The sequence below is a fragment of the Mus caroli genome, chromosome 16 (genome assembly GCF_900094665.2).
Source record: "Mus caroli chromosome 16, CAROLI_EIJ_v1.1, whole genome shotgun sequence".
In the NCBI taxonomy this organism is placed as follows: domain Eukaryota; kingdom Metazoa; phylum Chordata; class Mammalia; order Rodentia; family Muridae; genus Mus; species Mus caroli.
In genome coordinates, this window is record NC_034585.1 from 89,281,134 (window position 1) to 89,293,141 (window position 12,008).

The 12,008-nt window shown below is 46.3% G+C and overlaps 1 protein-coding gene across 5 annotated transcripts in view; it reads left to right on the forward strand.

The window, feature by feature from the left end:
• Dyrk1a (dual specificity tyrosine phosphorylation regulated kinase 1A) overlaps positions 1–6,716 on the forward strand; it is a 122,241-nt gene extending 115,525 nt beyond the window's left edge. For all 5 annotated transcript variants that reach the window (XM_029470578.1, XM_029470580.1, XM_021185336.2 and 2 more), the window contains one exon: positions 3,409–6,716. In XM_029470578.1, the coding sequence (XP_029326438.1) occupies positions 3,409–4,029 (621 nt within the window). In that variant the 3' untranslated portion in view covers positions 4,030–6,716. The remainder of the gene's footprint in view (positions 1–3,408) is intronic.
• The last annotated feature ends 5,292 nt before the right edge of the window (positions 6,717–12,008 follow it).

A 12,008-nucleotide genomic window follows, 5' to 3' on the forward strand; every position in this document is an offset into this window, starting at 1 on the left:
GCATTCCTTCCTACTTACCTCTGACTATACTTACTGACCTCTGGGTTGTGTTGGGCTTTCTGTAAATGCCTTTCTGCAAGTTTGAGCAGCAAGAAGACTCTTACCTGTTACCTGTTGCTTTGTAACAATGGTCCTACATTCACTTACTTACTGTCAGAGATTCAGGCCAGGGAGTTAGTCTCCAGGTTAGTGAGCTGTGAATTCTGATTTTATGCATATATAATTAGCCCTTCCACTGCAGGAACCATGTGTGTCCTGTCTTCCACTAAAGCACACTCTTTCCTGTGCCCTGACTAAGTGCTTATCAGCCTGAGGGCACTCTGCAGATGCTTGAACCTCGCTACTCTAGGCTAGTTTGTTTCCCCTGCTTTTCATAGCCCTTGTTTCCCTTGTACCTGGACCTAACTAACGTGTAGAACCTCTTGTCTTTGTGCTCTGCCCCTACCCAGGTCTTTCTTTATTCTCTGCACTCAGAATGCACACACTGAGATCTTTCACTCTGGGGGCTGTGCCACGCTGGGCCTCCCACGCTTTCCTCATTCCTCCTGCGTTGGCTTAGTGGCACACTTCACACTTAGTAAACTTTTTTGGACCATCCTCTGTTCCTCTCTTTCATGTATGTATATGGTCTATGTACTGCAAACATACATAGAAATTCCCAGAAAACACACCTGTATATCCCACGTACCTTACAGAAGTCATTGATGTGCCTGTTGACTTTAGGTGTCCAACAGGACAGCCCCAGCTGGCATTTCTGGCTCATAATCCTCGCTCTCCTTCCCCCAGGCAGTTGGAGTTACAGACACGCTTCGTTCATTGTGCCCGGCAGAGGTGTTTAGTTGTTTATTGATACTGAGTGTGCGCGTGGGTGGGTGCATGCGGACTCATAGCACGCCTGTTGGAGTCAGGGGACAACTTCTAGGAGTCATCTCTCATGTGTATTGGGGACAGAAGGGAGATGGACAGTGAAACTCTTAGACTGTCAGGGTTATTGGCAAATGCCTTTACCTGCTTAGCCATTGGCTGGCCAGGTTTTAATAATTGATGCAGTCATGTAGTAAGAAGAAACACACCACAGTTTGTGAGAAGCCCTCTTCTTCATGTCAGCTGGTGTAATACAAACTAGTATTTATAGCTTTTATGTCTTTGAAAAAATGTTCTTTATGGAAAAATAAATCTAGTTATATATTATCAAATAATATATATTAATCAGGTAATATTTAATATGAAGATACAATATTTATATACATTCAAACTCCTTTCCCAAGTATATTATATACTCTAGCCTCTCTATAAACACTGACATACACAGTTTTAGATCTGTCTTCATTTGGCATAGATTTGGTATTCTTCCTATATCAAAATAAAGCTCTATTTTAAACGGTTTGCAGTATTACATTTAACTATTCCATAGCTTAGCTTATTCATGGGCATTTCTCTGATCTGCAGTCAATTTCACTATAATATCATAGTCAAAACCTTTATGTACCCCAGTCCCACATGCACACTTGGTTTGTCTTCTCAATTCCTGGAAACAGTTGGAAGTAAATTGCTCAGTCGGAGTGAAGTAACGAGGAATTGTGGTCATGATGACTAGACTGTCTTCTGCATGATTTGACAACTCAGAAAGTTGAGTTTTGCCAGCTTGGAGTGTTGTGGTAGAGCATTGCCTGGAGCACACAGTGCCCTGGCTAGATAGTCTCCAGCAGCATGTAGATGCACACACCCCTGCTGTTCCCCCAAAGAATAAAGGAAGAAAGGAAGAAAACGGGTGCTTTCAAGTTCCTTTATCTGTGTTTGATTTCATTGTTGATATCTACTATGGCCTGAAAATACCAAAGAACCATTGTATCTTTATAAAATTGTGTATAAAATTCTGAATAACAGGATGAGATCTTATCCCATTCTGCTCTGTCCCGAGTTCAGCTTTGTCTATACCTTATACACAGCCTACCTGTTAGTCACTTAGGAGAGAGGCATCCTCATTGTTAGATACTTTCTCTACAACCACTATGATTGTGTCAGTGACTGTTGTAATTGAAGATGTTATAATTAACTGTGTGATAATGGGTTCAGGCAAGAGTAGAGTGCTGTCCACTCAGGTCTGTCAGAGAGCGTGGAGGCGCAGTTAGGTCTCTGTATTCTACCGGGTGGATCTCTTCTCTCTGCCTAGGGTTATAGGTGGGCAGCAGGAGTTGGCCCTACCCCATGGCAGCAGAGCCCTTCCATCATGTAGTGTGGTTTACAGTATCAAGTATTTCTTATCTGAGACACGAACATTGGAGTCATAAGGGTTTCGATTTCACTTCTTTAGACTTTGGTTTAGTTATTCGCCTTTTACTCGTTGAGTATCTTTAATCTGAAATTGTACTATGAATGGCTGGCCTGCATTTTCTTTATAAGATCGTCTGCCAGTTTTGTTTTCCCTACTGGATTTACAGGAGTTTCGGTTCCATACAATTTTTATTGAATATGTACTTTAACCACTTGTGCTAGACTCTAGTGGTAGAGACAGCCTTTGCCTTTCCAGAGCTCACAGTGACACAGCAAGCACATTAGGCTTGGGGTGCCCCTCTGAGGTAGGTATTGCCTGCATTGGGTTGGTAAAGTTCTGTGCTAGACCCCAGCACAGTCGGCGCAGCAGAGTCCTGTAACTGAGAAGGACTTACTTTTATTAGATTGAAGCATATTGAGTGAAGTATACTAAACGCACACTATCTGAATGAGGCACCTGAGAGAATTCAGGAGTTTTCCCTCCCCGTGAGTGCAACAGTGAAGTAGGTGTTGAGGTTATTGGTGTGTCGTTTGTACCCGACTCTTAGCAGCTTGTGACTCCACAGTCCCTAGGCCCAGTTGACCATGGCATAGTGTCCAGCAGACAGGCTTAGTGAGACCTAGACAGGCTTATTCCATTTCCATCCACAGTCTTGCTGGTAGCCAAGAGAATATCAAGTGGGGATAGGGAAGGGCAGTGAGGGTGGCACAGCATCAGTCTTTGCCACAGGCGCTTAGGACTGCGTCAGGAACTGCACTGATCTTTAAAAAGATGTCCAAGCAAAGATTAGAAACAGGGGAAAGAGTGCAGATGCCTAGAAGTGTCTGTCCAGGTGAAGGGGTGGGAGGAAGACCTGGGCTTATTGGAGCTTACATAAGTAAAGAAATGTTGGAGAAATAGCAGTGGGGTCAGGATTTAGGAATACTTTATGCGCACTGGGACGCACTGCAAGACTCTGGATGGCAAGCACTTCGATTTGGAAGGAAGGATATCCTGCTCCTGTCCGTGGGTTGAAGAAGGGAAGGGGCAGACACGGGGATACCTCCCCATGAGTGAGTGAGCACTGGTGTGCATGTCAGGCATGGCTTAAGCTTGGAGACAGTGCTGATAACCCTTTCACAATGCTCCCACAGGTGCGCCAGCAGTTTCCGGCTCCTCTGGGATGGTCAGGCACTGAAGCTCCTACACAAGTCACTGTTGAAACTCATCCTGTTCAAGAAACAACCTTTCATGTAGCCCCTCAGCAGAACGCATTGCATCATCACCATGGAAACAGTTCCCATCACCACCACCACCACCATCACCACCACCACCACCATGGACAGCAAGCCTTGGGTAACCGGACCAGGCCAAGGGTCTACAATTCTCCAACAAATAGCTCCTCTACCCAGGATTCTATGGAGGTTGGCCACAGTCACCACTCCATGACATCCCTGTCTTCCTCAACAACTTCTTCCTCGACATCTTCCTCCTCTACTGGTAATCAAGGCAATCAGGCCTATCAGAACCGCCCAGTGGCTGCTAACACCTTGGACTTTGGACAGAATGGAGCTATGGACGTTAATTTAACCGTCTACTCCAATCCCCGCCAAGAGACTGGCATAGCTGGACATCCAACATACCAATTTTCTGCTAATACAGGTCCTGCACATTACATGACTGAAGGACATCTGGCGATGAGACAAGGGGCTGATAGAGAAGAGTCTCCCATGACAGGAGTTTGTGTGCAACAGAGTCCTGTAGCTAGCTCGTGACTACATTGAAACTTGAGTTTGTTTCTTGTGTGTTTTTATAGAAGTGGTGTTTTTTTCCCAAAAACAAAAGTGCAAAGCTGCTTGAATCAGAAGGAGATTAACACACTGATCCGCTACAAGAGGGCAAAGCTGACTTTTTTTTTTTTTAACTTGAAAAGATTGCAAAGGGACAATGAAGTTTTTAAGAGCCATGTCCACCCATCTTCACGGAGAGCTCAGAGTGTCCTCTTTCTGCCTCCCCCATTTAACTTCCATCTCCCGGTCACAGTGGGTTTTGTCTTTCTATCCAACAAGAGTTAATGTTCAGCTGTTGGTCTTGGTCATTTGCCAACTAATTTTAAAATAAAAAGGCACTGCACATAATTTGCATAAAGGGCCCCATAAGGGTGTTTTGGTTTTTTTTTTTTTTTTTTTCATTTTTATTTTTTCCCTTTTTCCCTTGTTTTGTTTTGTTTCGTTTTGGGTTGGGGTGGGGTGGGAAATTTGGGTTTTTTTATGTCCTCTACACACTTGGGCACGGAAATGCAGTACTGTAAGGAAGAGGGACCTCTAGCACACACAAACATCATCTTCAGCTGTGTGAAAGGGACGATTGTGTTGACATTTGTAAGGCACATTAAGCATGCTAAGTGGCGGGGATCAGGACTCTCCTATCTGAGCCTACTAAGGAGCAAAGCAGCCATTGCATGGGATCCTGTGGGTCTCCTGCTGGAGAGGCCACAGGAGGATAGGATGGAACGTGACTGGTCGGTCTCCTTACCAAGGCGCACTGAGAAGCAATCAGCGGGTCGGTTGTGGCCAGTCCTGGGGAGGTCTGAGTGGTGGTCCTTGGGATAACCTTTGGCCTTACGGATTTGGACTCGGAGTTAGAAGAGCCCACCATTTCAGATGCAATCACTTATGGACATGCGTTTGCAGACAGTCCTTAATGCTGAAAACACAGAGAATGGGTAATTCAAGAGGCCTTTCTTTTAAAATAGACTTTTGTGACCCACTAATTGTAAGGTATTGCAAGGTCACTTTGCGTGTGTCATAAAGCCGACTCCCTTCTTGGTTGAAGGCCACAGGGTTAGTGGTCTGCTTTGATGGAAATAGCTACAGCTGTGTCCCTTCCTGCTTTCCCCTTTTCTTTGGCTTTTTCTCGGCACGTGGTGTCTCCACCATTTCTTCTGCACAAAGACGTCTTCTGTTCATCCTGAACATTTTAAAATGCAGAATTTTATGTGACTGCTTTTTTGCCTCACAATTATGCTGTGAATTTTACAAAAATTTATTTTCTTTTTTGATAATTTATTGTACCAAAGCTGTTTTTATAGCACATAGATGTCTGTAACCAATAATGTAGCAGCTCTGCACTTTGACACAAGGTGTAACTAGACCATTTTTAATGTCAGTTGAAAATTACGGCTGTACTATTGCTTAAACAAAACTGGAACTGTTGTTGAATCCATAGCCAATACATTTACAGCAATCTGTGTACTGGACAGAATAGATTGACATCTAATTCAAGATTACAGCGCCTGTCACATTCTAAATGTGTTCAGGCTTCTGAAGGGGAAGGGACACTGGATCCAGAAGCTATGGAGCCAGCAGTTGATCTTGTATTCCTGATTAACTTCCTTGTAAACTTGAACTTGAGACCTTGATTGAACCGACAGGTCCACAGTAGGAACAGGAAGCAGGCAGAGCTCTGAGCATGACCTGAAGGAAGCAGGCTGGCACTAGCAGTTACCTGAAGGAAGCAGGCTGGCACTAGCAGTTGCCTTGTCTGGAGATGACGCTGCCTTCATGTAGCACAGTCTGGCAGTGGCTAAATCTGTGTTCCCATTGAAATTGAGCGATTTTAGGGAGTTATACTCTGAAGCAGTTGAATTGGGAGAATGACGATAGAGTAATTCCCCTGTCCAGGATCAAAAGAAGCCTAGAAAGAAGCAGTGATCTACCTCTGCCAATAACCCTGTTGGAAGCAACGCAGCAGAACACCACGGTACTTTTTATTGGTTAATTCCACGTGGCTGACTAGGTCAAGTTTTTTTTTGATTTTGTTTTTGTTTTTGTTTTGTTTCTGAGCAAAAGCAGGTTTTTTATATGTAAACAAAAGAAAGGCCTAAGCTCTGTGAGTGCAAGTGGAGACTCGGAGAGCCCCGTTTCTATAAACACAGACACTTCAGGTGTTAATCAGGAAATCCATATTGATTTTGTAATTAAATGTCAAGCCTGTGGATTGTTTTGAGCTTGGTAGTTGATGAGCGTTTCCGTACAGAGGCCTCACCTTGAGCACAGCACTGTCAGGAGGGAGCAGCACCTGTGGCTGTGGAGCCCCAGGCGCCACACACCCCACGTGGCTCAGGTCATTCTTTTTTTCTTTCTGTGCTGGTTGCCACATTTTAGCAAGCACCAAAAAAGAAAGCAGTTTTTAAAGCTATATTTACATAAAGAGAACCACACAACCCAGTGCTCTGCATACTGTGTTACGTTCCAGTCCAGTTTGTGTGCTTTACTGCACAGTTTGGTTACAGGACTTCTGTGCATTGTAAACATAAACAGCATGGAGAGGTGAAATACCTGTGTTCAGATTGTAAGATCTAGTCCGGACTTGCTGTGTATATTGTAACGTTAAATGAAAAAGACCCCTTTGTATTATAGCCATGCGGTCTTATGTATGATAAACAGTTGAATAATTTGTCCTCAGAGTCTTTACTGTGCTTTTTTAAAAATTAACTTAAGGAAAAATGTAAACAGTAAAAAACAATCTTCCTGTGCAGTGAAGCAGGTCCAGGTGTGGGAGGTAAAGCAGGCACAATCTAGTCGCCTATGTAAAGGGAACAGACTTGTGAGACAGAGACATTGGCTGCAAGTGTCTTTGAAAGTAAAAATTGGAGGTTTAACAGATAATTTGGTTTTTAAAATGGATTCTTTACCTGAGTGGTCATCATGTTGATTCGTGCTCCCCTGTAGGACTGTCTCTGTGTTGAGAGCACGTGGGGGCCCTGTCCTGTACAGACAGAGCCCGGAACCCTGCCGCGTGGAGGCAGTTTCTAACCCACAGCCTTCTCTTTTCTGTGCTAGCCTGCACAGGGTCTGTTGAGTGGCCTTCAGAAGGTAAGAAACTTAGGTAGAAAAGAAACTAATGTGATTCTGGACACTGTGCTCATAGACAGAGCTTGTGTACCAGAGCAGAACTGCCTTTTGTCATGGGTTACAGGATTCTGCTTTAGTTAGGTAACAAGCATATTTTGTGATATTGGACAACATACCCAAGAGTTACTTATACCTAATAAATAGTAGAACTACTTTTTTTTTTTTCATTTTAAACAAAGCTGCAGTAATCTAAGACCTCAGAACTTGGTCACTGTCCTTGGTTCCCACTTACATGTCGTTAAATGTCATGTTCTTACAGTGAGGGGCACGTAAAGACGGGCGGGAAGCACTGCATTTTAGATTGACCTCCCAGCTTTGTTTGAGTGGCCTGCTTTTATTATACTTGCCTTGAGAATTCGGGCTCCTCTTTTACGTCTGTTTTTGTCTGGAGACCATGTGCAGTAAGTAGATCAAATGGTGCATTCTAAACCAGGGCCAGCCTCTCTGTGTCGTGTGTGAGGACAGCCTGGGGATGTGGAAGCTGTGCGTGGCACTGGTGGAATGAGTGCAGCTCATCCGGGCTGTCTGCAGGGCAGACCCAGGCTGTGCTCCTGCGCTTCTTACTCTGTTTTGCCAGGTCCTGGGTTCGGCAGCTGAGGTAAGGAGCCAGGCTGCTCTGGGTCAGGACGGGTCTGTTGTAGCACCATTAACCTTGGCTCAACACAGGCACTTGGTCACTTTCAAACATACTCTCCTCTTTAATCTTGACACAAAGCTTTTCTCCAACTAGAGACTGACATAAACACAAAGTGACTGCCTGGATCAGCGGCTCTCAACCTGGGGTTCCTTTTGGGGTTGAATGACCTTTCATGGATCACCTAAGACCATTGGGTAACAGATCTTTAACACATAACAGCAAAGTTACAGTTAAGTAACAATACAAATAATTTTATGGTTGGGGGGCACCACAATATGGGACGCTGTGTGAAGGGTCTCAGCATCAGAGCAGAGGGAGCCGCTGGCCTACATTCTTCCTGTATGGAGCTCCTGTAGTAGATGCTTTCCCCGCTTGCTCTCACCTCAGTCCTGCCCCATCCAGATGGGTGGGCTACACGCGGGTCTTTGACCCAGCTCTCTGGTCTACCCTAGCTAGGCTGGGCTGGGTTCTCAAGGAACAGTGCTCAGAAAGGAGTCATGCTAGCTAATAAAGCAGCTTCACCCTTGAGTGTGGGACAGAGATGGCACGAACCCATGATGAAGATGCAGAAATCACCATGATGGGGCTGCCACGGAGGAGCAGGGCTCTGAACATGTGAGGTGAGGGGCCTGGAGGTAGGGTGGAGACCAGCTTGCCAAGTATCCTAGGAAAATGCTCTGGGATCTTTCAGGTTGGGGCATTCCAAAAGCACCAAGCAGACCTTGCTACCTACACCCTGCCTGGAAAACAGTAGTTGACTTGATGATTGTTCCAATTAAATTTTGGAAGATTGTTACCATTGGGTTTTTATCTTATTGTAATCTTAAATCCCTTCAGCTGCCCCCTAATTCTTTGCCTGAAGCCCGTAGAACGAAGAGGCTGAGCACATCGGGCAAAGTCTGGCGACTGTTGGGGAGTGGGCGGCAGCCCAAGTGTGTCTGTGGGCACCCTGCCTGTGCCCACGAGAGAAGAGGCATAACATAGTAGAGCCCGCCCAAGGCTGGAAGTGTTGGCTTTTTACAAAACAGACATAGAAGAGGGCATTGGGTCCCATTACAGATGGTTGTGAGCCACTGTATTGGTCTGGAAACTGAACTCAGGACCTCTGGGGGAACAACCAGTACTTAATTGCTGAGCCATCTCCAGCTACTGGAAGTGTTGGCTTTTTAGGACACAGTCACTAGCCGTTGTAGAGTAGCACCTCTATGTAGGTGGGGTAAGATGGGTTGATGAGCTCCTTTGTAAATGAACCACTCACGGGAAATGGCTTTGTGTTTAAACCCAAGGTGTATGCTGGGAATTAGCCGAGGGGTACAGGGTAGGCAGTGCTGGCATCCTGGGGCACCTTTCTTACTTAGTGGGGAAAGGGTGGTTTTGATCAACCGGTGATCTCACTGAACTGTCACATGGGTACCTACAGGCCTAAAAGCAGGTCAGAGGTCTTTGCAGAAGCACACAAGCCCCACTCCGTGTTTGATTCATGAAGTTGGAGTGAAGTCAGGTCATCTTTTTAGAAAATCTTGCTAAGGTTCTGAACCTGCAGCCAGGCATGACTAGAGAGCAAGGAGAGGCGTGCAGCCAATCAAGAACATCCCAAAAGGGGCTTTTACTGTTTGCACACACAGACTGCTGAGTTGTTCTTGCATCACAGTATTACAAGCAAGGCACCCGTTCAGGTGTGTACAGCACAAAGCACACACATTACTTGGGTGGTCTTCCAATGTGGTGGTAGGTGGCTGGGCGTGACATCTTATCAGTGGTCAGAAGTCCCATGAGGAGGATGTGTTCAGGGTATTTCCCAGTAATGATCTGGGTTTGCTTTCTTGTATCTCAGTCCTCTGGCCTTTTGCAACCAGTGGACTTTCCTCTCCTCAGGGCCTGGGCTGAAGATTTGTGTCGTAGTTACAGGTTTTAGCTGGAGTCATGGATGGTTCAAATCCTAGCTAGTGCCCATTAGCTCCAGTGACTCCTGGCAGATCCCTTCTTCATCCTCATGCCTGCCATGTTCATGGGAGGCACTTTGTAAGGTGTCGATGAGTGGATGCAAATAAGGGTCTTGGCACATGTGCACATGCCTTGTGTATAGGCAGCATGGATCTGTGGCATGAGTAAAACCTGCATTTTCCACATGACCATACTGGAACTAGCTGAGTACTGAGCAGCCTGCAGCCTCTCTGCAGCCTGGCTGGGTATTAGCTGTGGTAACTAGCTTCCCCACCACACAGCTGTGGTGACTAGTTTCCCCAACACACAGCTGTGGTAACTAGCTTCCCTACCACACAGCTGTGGCAACTAGCTTCCCCACCACACAGCTGTGGTAACTAGTTTCCCCACCACACAGCTGTGGTAACTAGCTTCCCCACCACACAGCTGTGGTAACTAGCTTCCCCACCACACAGCTGTGGTAACTGGCTTCCCTACCACACAGCTGTGGTAACTAGCTTCCCCACCACACAGCTGTGGTAACTAGCTTCCCTACCACACAGCTGTGGTAACTAGCTTCCCCACCACACAGCTGTGGTAACTAGCTTTCTCACCATACAGCTGTGGTAACTACCTTTGCTACCACACTTCGCTACCACACAGCTGTGGTAAATGGCTTCACTACCACACAGCTGTGGTAACTGGCTTCCCTAGCACACAGCTGTGGTAACTAGCTTCCCCACTACACAGCTGTGGTAACTAGCTTCCCCACCACACAGCTGTGGTAACTGGCTTCCCCACCACACAGCTGTGGTAACTGGCTTCCCTAGCACACAGCTGTGGTAACTAGCTTCCCTAGCACACAGCTGTGGTAACTGGCTTCCCTACCACACAGCTGTGGTAACTAGCTTCCCCACCACACAGCTGTGGTAACTGGCTTCCCTAGCACACAGCTGTGGTAACTGGCTTCCCCACTACACAGCTGTGGTAACTGGCTTTCCTAGCACACAGCTGTGGTAACTGGCTTCCCTAGCACACAGCTGTGGTAACTAGCTTTGCTACTGCACAGCATCCATTTTGCAGTTGAGGATGTCATTGGCTTTTGGGGTTTTGTTAGTTCCCTTGGCCTTCTTATCTCTGTGTGTGACTGTAAGAACCAGCACTGCTTTGTTTGTTTGTTTGTTTTGACAAGGTCTTACTGTGTATCTCTGGCTGTCCTGGAACTTGCTATCAGAGTAGGCTGGCCTCAAACTCACAGAGATCTGCCTGTTTCTGCCTCCTGGGAGCTGGGATTAAAGGTGCATGTCACTATACTAGGTAGGCCACACTGATTTTTTTTTTTTTTTAACCAGCAATGTTATTAGGCCCTGGGAATTGTGTCCAGTGATCATTCACAGTCCCTCACTCACTGCAGCCTTCAGAGAAATGCCTGATTTAATCACAGAAAATATGTCTATGTGCGTGAGTGGGGTACTTGTGTGTGCCCACACATCTGTGTGCAAGTACTCATGCCCACGCATGCACAGGGATGTGTGTGTGTGTGCCCACACATGTGTGTAGATGCTCATGTCAGAGGTTAACAGCATATTTCCCTCTATTGCTGACCACCATATTTTGAGACTGTGTCTTTCTCTGAATGTGGGGCTTGCTTTTGTGGTTAGACTAGCTGGACAGCCAGCTCAGGGATCCAGCTGTCTGTCCCCTTCCCACACTCTCACCCCATCCCCCAGTGTAAGGATCACAGACCCCTGCACTTGGTATTCACATGGTTTCTGGGGTAGAGTCAGCACTTCACCCCTCCCCCACCATGCTACCTCAGTCCCGTAGTTTGTTAAGCTATGAGCAGATAGTGACATCAGGGAAGCTTTGGAGATTTAAAAGCAGCAAGGCCAGCCTCTGCCGTTGTCCTCTCTGAGGAGGTAGCTTTGCAGATGTGTCTGTCCCATGTCCTGTTCAGCTTGCTGCAGGGCCACTCCCTTCTTATTTCAACATATCTCTTCTCATAACTAAATTGTAAGGGTGAGAGAGTCTGTGCTCTGAGTGAGTACATAGCTTACAACGGCCTGGGTGCATTGAGACTGCAATGGACGATGATGTTAAGATAGATGAACAGCCGGGCGTGGTGGCGCACGCCTTTAATCCCAGCATTCGGGAGGCAGAGGCAGGTGAATTTCTGTGTTCAAGGCCAGCCTGGTCTACAAAGTGAGTTCCAGGACAGCCAGGGCTATACAGAGAAACCCTGTCTCGAAAAACCAAAACCGGGCTGGTGAGATGGCTC